Source organism: Pinus tabuliformis, chromosome X (genome assembly GCF_031772625.1).
Source record: "Pinus tabuliformis cultivar Carrire ecotype Pingquan chromosome X, CPIR1, whole genome shotgun sequence".
Taxonomy (NCBI): domain Eukaryota; kingdom Viridiplantae; phylum Streptophyta; class Pinopsida; order Pinales; family Pinaceae; genus Pinus; species Pinus tabuliformis.
In genome coordinates, this window is record NC_142308.1 from 384,808,032 (window position 1) to 384,821,908 (window position 13,877).

General features: G+C 39.1%; 1 protein-coding gene across 1 annotated transcript; it reads left to right on the top strand.

Moving 5' to 3' along the window:
• Window positions 1-11,471: 11,471 nt before the first annotated feature.
• LOC149140148 (uncharacterized) lies at window positions 11,472-12,236 on the top strand. Its single transcript, XM_089450109.1, has 2 exons — window positions 11,472-11,631; window positions 11,753-12,236. The coding sequence occupies exons 1-2, from the start codon at window positions 11,611-11,613 to the stop codon at window positions 11,921-11,923; spliced, it is 192 nt and encodes a 63-aa protein (XP_089306235.1). The 5' UTR covers window positions 11,472-11,610; the 3' UTR covers window positions 11,924-12,236.
• The last annotated feature ends 1,641 nt before the right edge of the window (window positions 12,237-13,877 follow it).

A 13,877-nucleotide genomic window follows, 5' to 3' on the forward strand; every position in this document is an offset into this window, starting at 1 on the left:
GCTTACAGTCTTGCACATTTGCAGTTATTTAGATTCACATAAAATTGAGTTTATGTGGGCAAGTAATTGAATATCCATAGATGCTTCTTCCCTTTATTCTGTTCTCAATAGCTAGGGCCATCAAAACTAAGGCTGCTTTGATTTCAGGTTCTTTGTTTGCCCCCAGACGCATCCCATATCTTAATAAAATGACCTTATCTCTGCTAAGCATAAATTTTCCACCAGCCCCACTATTTTCAGGGTTTCCTGTAGAAGCTCCATTGGAAAACCCCCTAACCTCATATGCCCAATGCCTTTTCCGAATCTTTAATGGGAAAACTGACTGTAGAAATGAAACATGGCTTTGCCGAATTTTTTCATTTTTGTGTTTGTTTCTTCAGTTGTCTTTCTATGTATATGTCTATTGTGAATGATTCAGGGACAAATCCCAATGCCCATCCCATAAGCTGCTTCTAAGTTCTACCAACATGGGTAAAGGCTAAGGTCTAGTTCCCTACAGCTAATCCTTACTAGTATGCCATATGCTTCTCCTTATTCCAGCTTACCTGTCATCGGTGAATCCCTAGCCACTAGTGAACAAAAATGGTAATCGCATTCATTTACAGGGAATAGTACTAATATATACGACAATTACCAAGTCTCAGTCTTAGATATCGTGTTGACTATTTTCAGGGTTTCCTGTAGAAGCTCCATTGGAAAACCCCGTAACCTCATATGCCCAATGCCTTTTCCAAATCTTTAATGGGAAAACTGACTGTAGAAATGAAACATGGCTTTGCCGAATTTTTTCATTTTTGTGTTTGTTTCTTCAGTTGTCTTTCTATGTATATGTCTATTGTGAATGATTCAGGGACAAATCCCAATGCCCATCCCATAAGCTGCTTCTAAGTTCTACCAACATGGGTAAAGGCTAAGGTCTAGTTCCCTACAGCTAATCCTTACTAGTATGCCATATGCTTCTCCTTATTCCAGCTTACCTGTCATCGGTGAATCCCTAGCCACTAGTGAACAAAAATGGTAATCGCATTCATTTACAGGGAATAGTACTAATATATACGACAATTACCAAGTCTCAGTCTTAGATATCGTGTTGACTATTTTCAGGGTTTCCTGTAGAAGCTCCATTGGAAAACCCCCTAACCTCATATGCCCAATGCCTTTTCCGAATCTTTAATGGGAAAACTGACTGTAGAAATGAAACATGGCTTTGCCGAATTTTTTCATTTTTGTGATTGTTTCTTCAGTTGTCTTTCTATGTATATGTCTATTGTGAATGATTCAGGGACAAATCCCAATGCCCATCCCATAAGCTGCTTCTAAGTTCTACCAACATGGGTAAAGACTAAGGTCTAGTTCCCTACAGCTAATCCTTACTAGTATGCCATATGCTTCTCCTTATTCCAGCTTACCTGTCATCGGTGAATCCCTAGCCACTAGTGAACAAAAATGGTAATCGCATTCATTTACAGGGAATAGTACTAATATATACGACAATTACCAAGTCTCAGTCTTAGATATCGTGTTGACTATGGGAATAAACGATAGCATAAAACTGGATATGATACACATTGGAGTCCATACTTATTATGTCAATACAATACCATCAGATCAGTAATAGGGCAGATTAGTTCCAATATCATTGGCACAACTAAGCACGTCTTCTATGTAATAAAATAATGTTCATATTTCAAAATAGTGTATCCTGTAAACATTAGTTCATAGCAATCAATATAATAGAAGTGGTGACTAGTGGTACTCAATCATTATGCAAATACAAGCAGCTAGCAATACAGTACATGTCAACAGTGTTTGTTCGAAGAATTTATCTTGTTGCTATGGTATAGAGCACAGCCTTTCCTTTTTAGATATTCAAAACCCAGCTTTAGTAACAGCAGTTGTAGTCACGTCCAGCCCTGGATTAAACTCAGAGCCTTTGCTGTATGGAAATTTGGCGAATCTCTTGAAGTACCTATAGGGTCCGGTCCACCTAAACTCCAAAAAGAAGCCCAAAAACGTCAAACATATTAGAGAAAAGCTAGAAACATTTAAATTTTTTTGAAGAATTATTATGCTGCTATGTTATTGAGCACAACCTTTCCTTTAGATCTTCAAAACCCAGCTTTAGTAACAGCAGTTGTAGTCACATACACCCCTGGATTAAAATCACAGCCAAATACACTGACATCCAGGATACCTGAGATCACGCCTTAAACGTCATGATGGCTCTCCTGTCTCCGTGGAGAGGATATGGGATTCCCTAGCCCCAGCTTATCCTGCATATCTTCTTGCACTAGCTTCAAGAGCTGGAATTTTGTCTCCTGATCTCTGAAACCTTCCCATTTGGATTCCAAACAGAGCTCCCCTGTTCTGCTTTGAACTCCTAGGTTGGCCAAGGTATCTGCAACTCGATTATTCTTGTGTGACCAAAACTGATATGCTCAAAGTGATCCTGGATGGATTCTATTCTTGATAGGCTCAGTGCCAGTCTCCAACAAACCTAGTTGAAATCTAGTTTCTTAGATCCAGACAACTTCTTCACTTGATGAATGGTGATTTGAGAATCACCTTTCAGCTGTATCCATAGGTAGCCAATGTGAGTGGCCAAGCAGAGTCCCATCTCTACCACTTGAACTTCTGCCTCATTGTTGGTGTTCATGCCTATGTTAGCAGCAAAGATTGCTACAGGTTGCCCTTGATTGTCACGGACTATACCCCCAATGTGCAGATTGCTCCTCAACGCCCTTTTAAATTCAGTTTCCGAAGGGAAGGTGTTGAAGGTCTCCAGTGATTTAAGTTTTGATCTTGCTGTGATTGAGGGTTCAGTATAATTCAAAATTTAATAATTTATCCTTTGGGATCCCAGCTTGTTTTTGATCCCTGAAAATCCTATGTGTACATGCTTTCCAAAGATTCCACAAAAGGAAACCCCTGGTAATATCCCATGTGTGTTACAGCAACCTGCTCTGGAAGGATTCCTTAGGCCAGCACTGGATTTTTTTTTTCCACTTAACTGGTGTTTGGCCCTTGTCTAAAGATGGTGACAATCCCTTCCCGACACAGAACACACTAATAACAGGTGGTCCAAGTTCTCCTGTTTATATAAAAGATTAATGGAGGGCCTCATTTCCATAAGTTTTCCCATGTAAGGACTCTCCATTGAACAACCCATAAAAGGACAACGACTCTTTGGCAGATCCTGGATTTCCAAATTCTCTGCCATACTTAATGTTTTGAATTCATCTGGGTGTGCTCCTAGATGTGTTGGAACTTCTTGGAAGGTTAACTTAACTGAGAAATCCCCACTCCCTGCCAGACCCTATCTCAAGCAATCCGCCTCCTCTTTCTGCTATGTTATTCATTGTTGTAACTCCCTCCAGAGTCCAAAGTGATTTCTTAGCATTGTCATTTCCTTCAATCGGCCATGTCTCTGGTTCATCCGAGGTTCACTTTGGAATTCCCATGCTGCTGCTGCTCCCCCTGTAATTACTGTTATCAAACCTGCAACCATCCTTCTTCCAGAAAACTGGGCCTGATATCTTGCCAGGAATCTTAATTAAGTAGAGACTGATATTGATCATCCCAGAAAAGAGCTGACCATCCATCCCGGACCTCCTAAAAACTATGTCGTTGAACTAATTCGAACCCTTTCTGTGCACTGTTCCATATAAAGGATCCTGGTAAGGTTGTCTTCGTTTGCAGCAAGCTATTGACCTTTGTGGTAGGAGCAGATATGGCTTTCCAAATAGCTTCCCACAAGAAACTTCGGTCTTTCACCTGCCACTAGATAAGCTTGCTACATAGCTCCCTATTTATCATTTCCAGGGATCTAATGCCTAAACTCCCTCTACATTGTGTTGGTATATTGATTTCCAGGAAATTAGTGACCATTTTCTCTACATTTTTGTTTGACGGTCCACCCCACAGGATGTCCCATTGCAAGCGATCAATTTCTGTAAGGACTTTCATGGTGCTACCAGTGCTGAAAAAATATAGACTGGAATTGCATGAAGGACTGTTTTGATCAAGAGGATTCGCTCAGCCAACAAGAGAGCTCTAAAGATCCAACTATCCATCCTATTCCTGATCTTACTAATCACACCTTCCCATGATAGATTCCTACAGTCTACCTGAGCATGCAATTAAGTGAGTGGCCGGATATTTAGCCAGAAGGGAGCCCACGGAGGTGAGGTAAGCTAGAAAATCTCTTGTTATGCCTCCCTGTTCATAGCTATGATCCAAAACCAAGATTATGTTCATAAGGCAATTGTCGTGACAAGTGAATTCAACAGTGGAGTACATCAAGCTAGCCATATTCATGTCTGGTACATTTGAGGCACGGTCAGGGCTACTCCCAGTCCATCCTTTGTGAAAAGCTGTGTGTTTGGCAGCTGAGTTTCTATGAAGGCACTTGTTCTTTCGTTACATCTCTGGTGGTGAGGCAGTAGGACACGTGTAGCACATGCAAATTCTATATATTACTGTTAACCATCATTTTATTTGTATGTAACCATTGTCGACATAACATAGAAATCATCCTACACAAAACGCTATGTGGGACCTACCATGAGCGCCATGTCTCTCATCATTCCATTTATCAAAACTTTGCCCTCCTTAACCTCCGCTTGGTTCATTCCTACTTTTGCCCTCCTTAACCTTGGCTTGGTTCATTCCGACATTTGGCAGTGGATTCCATGTCTCTGCAACTTATTCATATATTGTAGACCTGCCAGGTAATTTACTCTGTAATAATGTAGAAAATGTTTTTAGTTTCTTATTTATTAGTTTCTGGACTGTTTGAACTCAAGGCACTGAATGTCGGGCCAGTGCTGGGGAGGGTAGCTCATAGCTGCATTTACAGAGGCAGTCTGAGGTTTGGGAAACTGACTGCTGTGAAAAAGGCTGGAGTGTGATGATAACAAATCAGACAAGGCATTCTGCAGAGAGCTTCACATTGCTGGCAGTTTGAAGAATCGACATGTGGTTCCTTTGTTAGGTTACTGCATTGATCGCCTAGGCCTTTCTCTGGTCTTTCTGCAAGCCCAAAATTTCAGATGTTGCAACATCTCCTGAGTTGGCACAATAGGCTTGTGGATGACCTTTTTATTTCTCTGTCATGAAGCTATGTCATTAGGTGAGAAGTGGGTATTACTATTGTTATACTCTTTTTTTTATTTGGAGGTCTCTTTAGTATGAGAGCATTTGCATTTATATAATCGGTGCAGTTAAATTTCTACAGCATTGAGTAAATGAAACTGTTGATGGCAGGCTCAAGCAATTATGTTTTTAGCTGGCAATGGAAATTTCTGGTAGGTACAGACTGATGAACTAGCTAGTCTTGAACTTCTGTAGCATGTTAGTGAATTCGTATTGGGTTGTACTGTCGTAAACTCTCATTATGTATGCCTGATTTAGTCTCTTTATAACCCCAGCAGTACCACAAGCGTGTAAAGCATCGCTTGCTCGATTTCTTGAAAAGCGAAAAGAAAGGTATTTGGGCATCTGGCATTTTATTTTTTGAACTTGTAGTTCATGCATTTGTCTTTGTTTCTAAAACCATTGTCCTTTGCGTGTTTCTCAATTCCAGAGAAGCTTAAGTCTGAAATTTTTTTACTAATGATTTGAAACTTGTATGAATCCCTTTTCATGAAAAGTTAAAGGGCGTGCTGTGTTTCTGCTGTTTACTCACGGTTATGCTGCTCGATCTTTTCATATTACGCTTACAGTCTTGCACATTTGCAGTTATTTAGATTCACATAAAATTGAGTTTATGTGGGCAAGTAATTGAATATCCATAGATGCTTCTTCCCTTTATTCTGTTCTCAATAGCCAAGGCCATCAAAACTAAGGCTGCTTTGATTTCAGGTTCTTTGTTTGCCCCCAGACGCATCCCATATCTTAATAAAATGACCTTATCTCTGCTAAGCATAAATTTTCCACCAGCCCCACTATTTTCAGGGTTTCCTGTAGAAGCTCCATTGGAAAACCCCCTAACCTCATATGCCCAATGCCTTTTCCGAATCTTTAATGGGAAAACTGACTGTAGAAATGAAACATGGCTTTGCCGAATTTTTTCATTTTTGTGTTTGTTTCTTCAGTTGTCTTTCTATGTATATGTCTATTGTGAATGATTCAGGGACAAATCCCAATGCCCATCCCATAAGCTGCTTCTAAGTTCTACCAACATGGGTAAAGGCTAAGGTCTAGTTCCCTACAGCTAATCCTTACTAGTATGCCATATGCTTCTCCTTATTCCAGCTTACCTGTCATCGGTGAATCCCTAGCCACTAGTGAACAAAAATGGTAATCGCATTCATTTACAGGGAATAGTACTAATATATACGACAATTACCAAGTCTCAGTCTTAGATATCGTGTTGACTATTTTCAGGGTTTCCTGTAGAAGCTCCATTGGAAAACCCCGTAACCTCATATGCCCAATGCCTTTTCCGAATCTTTAATGGGAAAACTGACTGTAGAAATGAAACATGGCTTTGCCGAATTTTTTCATTTTTGTGTTTGTTTCTTCAGTTGTCTTTCTATGTATATGTCTATTGTGAATGATTCAGGGACAAATCCCAATGCCCATCCCATAAGCTGCTTCTAAGTTCTACCAACATGGGTAAGGCTAAGGTCTAGTTCCCTACAGCTAATCCTTACTAGTATGCCATATGCTTCTCCTTATTCCAGCTTACCTGTCATCGGTGAATCCCTAGCCACTAGTGAACAAAAATGGTAATCGCATTCATTTACAGGGAATAGTACTAATATATACGACAATTACCAAGTCTCAGTCTTAGATATCGTGTTGCCTATGGGAATAAACGATAGCATAAAACTGGATATGATACACATTGGAGTCCATACTTATTATGTCAATACAATACCATCAGATCAGTAATAGGGCAGATTAGTTCCAATATCATCGGCACAACTAAGCACGTCTTCTATGTAATAAAATAATGTTCATATTTCAAAATAGTGATCCTGTAAACGTTAGTTCATAGCAATCAATATAATAGAAGTGGTGATTAGTGGTACTCAATCATTATGCAAATACAAGCAGCTAGCAATACAGTACATGTCAACAGTGTTTGTTCGAAGAATTTATCTTGCTGCTATGGTATAGAGCACAACCTTTCCTTTTTAGATATTCAAAACGCAGCTTTAGTAACAACAGTTGTAGTCATGTCCAGCCCTGGATTAAACTCAGAGCCTTTGTTGTACGGAAATTTGGCGAATCTCTTGAAGTACCTATAGGGTCTGGTCCACCTAAACTCCAAAAAGAAGCCCAAAAACGTCAAACATATTAGAGAAAAGCTAGAAACATTTAAATTTTTTTGAAGAATTATTATGCTGCTATGTTATTGAGCACAGCCTTTCCTTTAGATCTTCAAAACCCAGCTTTAGTAACAGCAGTTGTAGTCACATACACCCCTGGATTAAAATCACAGCCGAATACACTGACATCCAGGATACCTGAGATCACGCCTTAAACGTCATGATGGCTCTCCTGTCTCCGTGGAGAGGATATGGGATTCCCTAGCCCCAGCTTATCCTGCATATCTTCTTGCACTAGCTTCAAGAGCTGGAATTTTGTCTCCTGATCTCTGAAACCTTCCCATTTGGATTCCAAACAGAGCTCCCCTGTTCTGCTTTGAACTCCGAGGTTGGCCAAGGTATCTGCAACTCGATTATTCTTGTGTGACCAAAACTGATATTCTCAAAGTGATCTTGGATGGATTCTATTCTTGATAGGCTCAGTGCCAGTCTCCAACAAACCTAGTTGAAATCTAGTTTCTTAGATCCAGACAACTTCTTCACTTGATGAATGGTGATTTGAGAATCACCTTTCAGCTGTATCCATAGGTAGCCAATGTGAGTGGCCAAGGAGAGTCCCATCTCTACCACTTGAACTTCTGCCTCATTGTTGGTGTTCATGCCTATGTTAGCAGCAAAGATTGCTATAGGTTGCCCTTGATTGTCACAAACTATACCCCCAATGTGCAGATTTCTCCTCAACGCCCTTTTAAATTCAGTTTCCGAAGGGAAGGTGTTGAAGGTCTCCAGTGATTTAAGTTTTGATCTTGCTGTGATTGAGGGTTCAGTATAATTCAAAATTTAATAATTTATCCTTTGGGATCCCAGCTTGTTTTTGATCCCTGAAAATCCTATGTGTACATGCTTTCCAAAGATTCCACAAAAGGAAACCCCTGGTAATATCCCATGTGTGTTACAGCAACCTGCTCTGGAAGGATTCCTTAGGCCAGCACTGGATTTTTTTGTCCACTTAACTGGTGTTTGGCCCTTGTCTAAAGATGGTGACAATCCCTTCCCGACACAGAACACACTAATAACAGGTGGTCCAAGTTCTCCTGTTTATATAAAAGATTAATGGAGGGCCTCATTTCCATAAGTTTTCCCATGTAAGGACTCTCCATTGAACAACCCATAAAAGGACAACGACTCTTTGGCAGATCCTGGATTTCCAAATTCTCTGCCATACTTAATGTTTTGAATTCATCTGGGTGTGCTCCTGGAGGTGTTGGAACTTCTTGGAAGGTTAACTTAACTGAGAAATCCCCACTCCCTGCCAGACCCTATCTCAAGCAATCTGCCTCCTCTTTCTGCTATGTTATTCATTGTTGTAACTCCCTCCAGAGTCCAAAGTGATTTCTTAGCATTGTCATTTCCTTCAATCGGCCATGTCTTTGGTTCATCCGAGGTTCACTTTGGAAATCCCATGCTGCTGCTGCTCCCCCTGTAATTACTGTTATCAAACCTGCAACCATCCTTCTTCCAGAAAACTGGGCCTGATATCTTGCCAGGAATCTTAATTAAGTAGAGACTGATATTGATCATCCCAGAAAAGAGCTGACCATCCATCCCGGACCTCCTAAAAACTGTGTCGTTGAACTAATTCGAACCCTTTCTGTGCACTGTTCCATATAAAGGATCCTGGTAAGGTTGTCTTCGTTTGCAGCAGGCTATTGACCTTTGTGGTAGGAGCAGATATGGCTTTCCAAATAGCTTCCCACAAGAAACTTCGGTCTTTCACCTGCCACTAGATAAGCTTGCTACATAGCTCCCTATTTATCATTTCCAGGGATCTAATGCCTAAACTCCCTCTACATTGTGTTGGCATATTGATTTCCAGGAAATTAGTGACCATTTTCTCTACAGTGTTGTTTGACGGTCCACCCCACAGGATGTCCCATTGCAGGCGATCAATTTCTGTAAGGACTTTCATGGTGCTACCAGTGCTGAAAAAATATAGACTGGAATTGCATGAAGGACTGTTTTGATCAAGAGGATTCGCTCAGCCAACAAGAGAGCTCTAAAGATCCAACTATCCATCCTATTCCTGATCTTACTAATCACACCTTCCCATGATAGATTCCTACGGTCTACCTGAGCATGCAATTAAGTGAGTGGCCGGATATTTAGCCAGAAGGGAGCCCACGGAGGTGAGGTAAGCTAGAAAATCTCTTGTTATACCTCCCTGTTCATAGCTATGTGATTTATTACACTACTATATCAAGTGAATCCATAATGTATGTGTCATTAAGGTATGTGCTGCTTGCTGCCTGTTTCTACCTATCACCTATAAGGAATCCATAATCATAATGCATCATAAGTAATGAATGTCCAATATGAGCTTATAACCAGTGCTATCCTATCTTGTCACGATTATTGTCTAATTAAATCAATGGATATAGCTCCTGTATCATCTCTTCTCATGTAACCATATCTAATTACGTGAATCAAGTCACTTGGTTAAGCTATCATATTCATTTACATTACTGTGACCTTATCCTGTATGTCGTATAAGTTAATCAATGGCATTCATAGTGACATGTAACTAGCTGTAGTAGGGTTAAGCTTCTGTATCATGCTTATCTATCCGTATCAAGCTTACTGAATGGGAATAGAACTCATATCATGTATTTATTAGGAAGATACAGCTATAAACATAAGTAATAAGAGTAATAGCTTCCAGTATAGAGTAAGCAACAAGGACATGAAACCTGTTGCTTAATGAGTATACTAGGTATAAGCATATTGAACTAAACCCATTGAATACACCAATCTCTAGTCATAAGTTTCAACAAGGTTAAGCTTACTTGCCTAATTGATTCAACTTCATTATTCCAGCTATGTTGTGTACTAATGGTAAAGGTATATGAACCAAACCCATTAGACTAATACAGGGTCATAAGCTACTAATAGCTTTGAATAGGGTACCGTATTCTACCTAATGAATAAGTTTACATTATCTCTAATATGGAATGACTTACTTATGCTTACAGATCCTGCTTAATATAGGTAAATACGCATACTTAACATATGAGCTATACAGGTATGATAAAGTCTAGGTTTCTGACAGTTTGTATCCCTAAGTTCAGCTGATGTGGGACAAAAGTATAACTCGTACTGTTTTGGCGGTTACTCTGCCTTCGTTTTGTAATCTTGGCTCTTGTCTTGATGTTAGAGAATACAGCTAGCTTCATGGTCTTGAGCAAGGCAAGTTAATTAACAAACAAAATGGTGACCGGACTGACTGGCTTAAATGTCTTCTTTGCAGGCATGTGTGTCCTCGCAGGTTGTGACTTTCTTTCATCAGTCCCTGGTATCGGGATCAAACGGCCACATTCATTGGTGTTAAAGTATAAAAACTTAGATCGGGTAACTCATTTTACTGGAATGACATGCTGAAACTCAGTTAAATTTTGACAAAGTGTTTGTTTGTATAATGCTATTGGATTTAATAGCAAAGGACCGATATCATTTCTTCCTGCTTGACATTGATGCTTTGATTAATCAGAGTAATTAACATCTTACAAACATATAGACTTTCACCAAGTTCCTTTGCACTCTGCAGAAAAACAAAGGAAAGTGACAGACTCTATTCTAAACCACCATTTAGCAGGGTCAACCTGCATAACAAAATGACACTTCTAAAAACAGGATTTCATGCGGTAACTACTCATTGTTTTTTAATGTCCAATTATAAAAAATGTCAATGCCAAGTTTGCTTCGTTTCCTTCATCAGGAAATTCATCAAGTATTAAGTACACATCCATGCCTGTTAGATGAAGATTTTAGGGATAGCTTATTCTTTACTGGGCTAGTTTTTGGAGGTTTTCTATGAGATCATATTGGTGAATTACTTTTGGTCCCTAAGCTACTTGGCAAGTGTAAAAATTTAAGCCACTTTTACCAAAATTCCGTGCTATAATATGAAGCGTTTCATTTTTTTATATGAACTAATTGCTTTATAGATGTATAGGGTGCATCTGTAGGTGAGACTGAATTCTAATCTCATTTTGTTATTGGTGGATTGAACTGATGGTATTGGCTTACTATATAAGGCCATTGTAATTAGTTACTTTTTTCTCTTTCTTAGGAGGAGAGATGCTTGCCTGGAACAAGCTAGGTATTTTTTCTTATCAGAAACAAAAAGTCTAGATTTGAAGTGCCTGTGAACCACATTCGTTTTATTGTCACTGTTTATGAAAACTATATCTTTCTTGTGCTGAAGTTATACTTCCCCACAGTTAGTGATGTTCCGCTTCCTCTATTTTCACAGAGGGCAGTGCATATTACACCATCCATGGCAAATGAACTGATTCAGGTAGTGCTTTTGATATTGCCAGAAAGGTTCACAGGTTTTTCTGCCAGCTACGTTTCTGTTTGAGATGTTGCCACTTTGAAGCTTTGTGCTGATTGACATTTTGAACTCTTCCCTGATTCAGATCCTTAAGACAGAAGGAGTTGAGTTTGTTGTTGCACCTTATGAAGCAGATGCTCAACTGGCTTACTTGTCTAGGTTGGAGCCAGAGAAAGGTGGAATAGTAGCTGTTATCAATGAAGACAGTGATTTAATGGCAAGAATTATTCACAGGTTATACATTGTTTTGAAATAACTGGTGCATTTTATATTATTCGACAGCCCTCTATGTCTGGCAGCTGCTCTGTAAGGCTATGACTGGCTGTGTCTGGCTGTACTCAGGCGTATGACCCTCAAAAGGTGAATTGCATATAACAAGTCTCGGAAGCTAAACGGGCTACATAGAACTATGTGGCTGTGTCTGGCTGTATGGCTATGTCAGTTACTTATGTGCATCTTGTATGACTCAGGCGTATGACCCTCAAAAGATGAATTGCATATAACAAGTCTCGGAAGCTAAATGGGCTAGATAGAACTATGTGCAGGGACTAGCTGCTTCGCAGCCTTCCTTGTTTATGCTAGATTCTTATTGCAAGATAGTCTATTGGAGATTACGAGGAACATTCCCTCTTTTTAAGGACATTATATCCAATCATACTTCCTTTATTTTCAAGAAAAATGAATGGTCTCTTGTTAAGGTGGTTAGGATGAAAAAAGGTGTAATAAAATAGTAAATATTGGGATAGTCACTATAAACGTTTTGACTATGTATTTTTTATAAACTATATTTTAGGTAATTTAAATTTAAAATATTATTTAAAAATTATAGTTTTTTATAATTACTTTCTAAGGTGCTTTTAAGGGTTGAAACTAAATTTTTTAAATATTTTTTAAAATAATAAAAAATGGACATGTTTAATAATTTCATAGAAAATTAATAAGATAAAGTAAATAAGAGATAATAAATGTTTTACAATTTTCTTCGGTTATGTATAATTAATAGGGTTTGGGGAAGTCAACAAAATTATGTATATATTAATGAGTTATGGACGGAGTTGGAGTGAAGAAATGATTTCCAGGTGGTTAGGCAACTTGTGAAGCGAGATAAGTTAAACGTCAAGGTCCATATTTTTGACGAGGTGTTTCCAAGTAGTTCAAATCCAACAAGGGGCATAATTGGCTTCAGGTATGAGTCACACAATGCAACGTTGTATACACCAAACAAGCGCATTACACGTGTGCTACCAGAATGGGCATATTTTTGGTGGTCCTCGACGATTGAAACTGGTCCCACAATGTTTCCTGCATGTCTTGCGCGTGGCACAACCATGGTCTCGTACAAAGGCTCACCTGCCGCAAACATCCCAGATTAATGCCCTGAACTTCAGTTCAGGGATTTCACATGTCCCGGGATCTCAAGTGGGATCATTCCTTCTATCGACCTAGATATGGAGAACTCCTTCAATGGTGGATTGATTACATGGTTCGATCATTCTGACAAGGGTTTTATGCTCATTTATGACCTCATGATGCAGTATTTTCTTTGTAGAAATTTGAATAATATAACACTTATTCACAGAGATTATCCTGATTATACACTATTTACGGAATGCATGCATAATACATAACCTCCTCTACCATTTATCATCAATTTGCGGAATTAAAAAAAAAACAATCGCATGCGCACATTGAAACATCAATCACACATATCAACACAGTATGTAATGGGGAAAGCGTACAGCTGAAAGCCCCCAACTATCTGTATCTTATAATGATAGAAAACATGTAACAATACATAGTACAATACTCCGCACAAGTACTCAGTACTATCTCCACATGCTACACACAAACTAGCTCAGATCTGAACAAGTCACGGGTTCAAATCTCCTCCACTGTTTGCCTGCTTCTACTGCGCAATCCAAGTTGAGAATAGATTAGATCCAAGTTTGAATTTCCTTGGCTTGTACTGCGCAATCCTCATTGGAAATCTCAATCAATGATTGTGCAAATCTCATGCACAGCTATAGTCACAACTGATCGTAATCTCACCCTTTCACCCACCTCTAACACTTGTCTCCACTGAATTGTCCATGCACTGAGTTAACTGATGTATTCTTTAGTTGATTTATGAGTTAATAATTAGTGAATTAATTAATAATTAATTCACATCACTCATCACTAGTGTATTTGGTAGTTAGACTAAATACAAC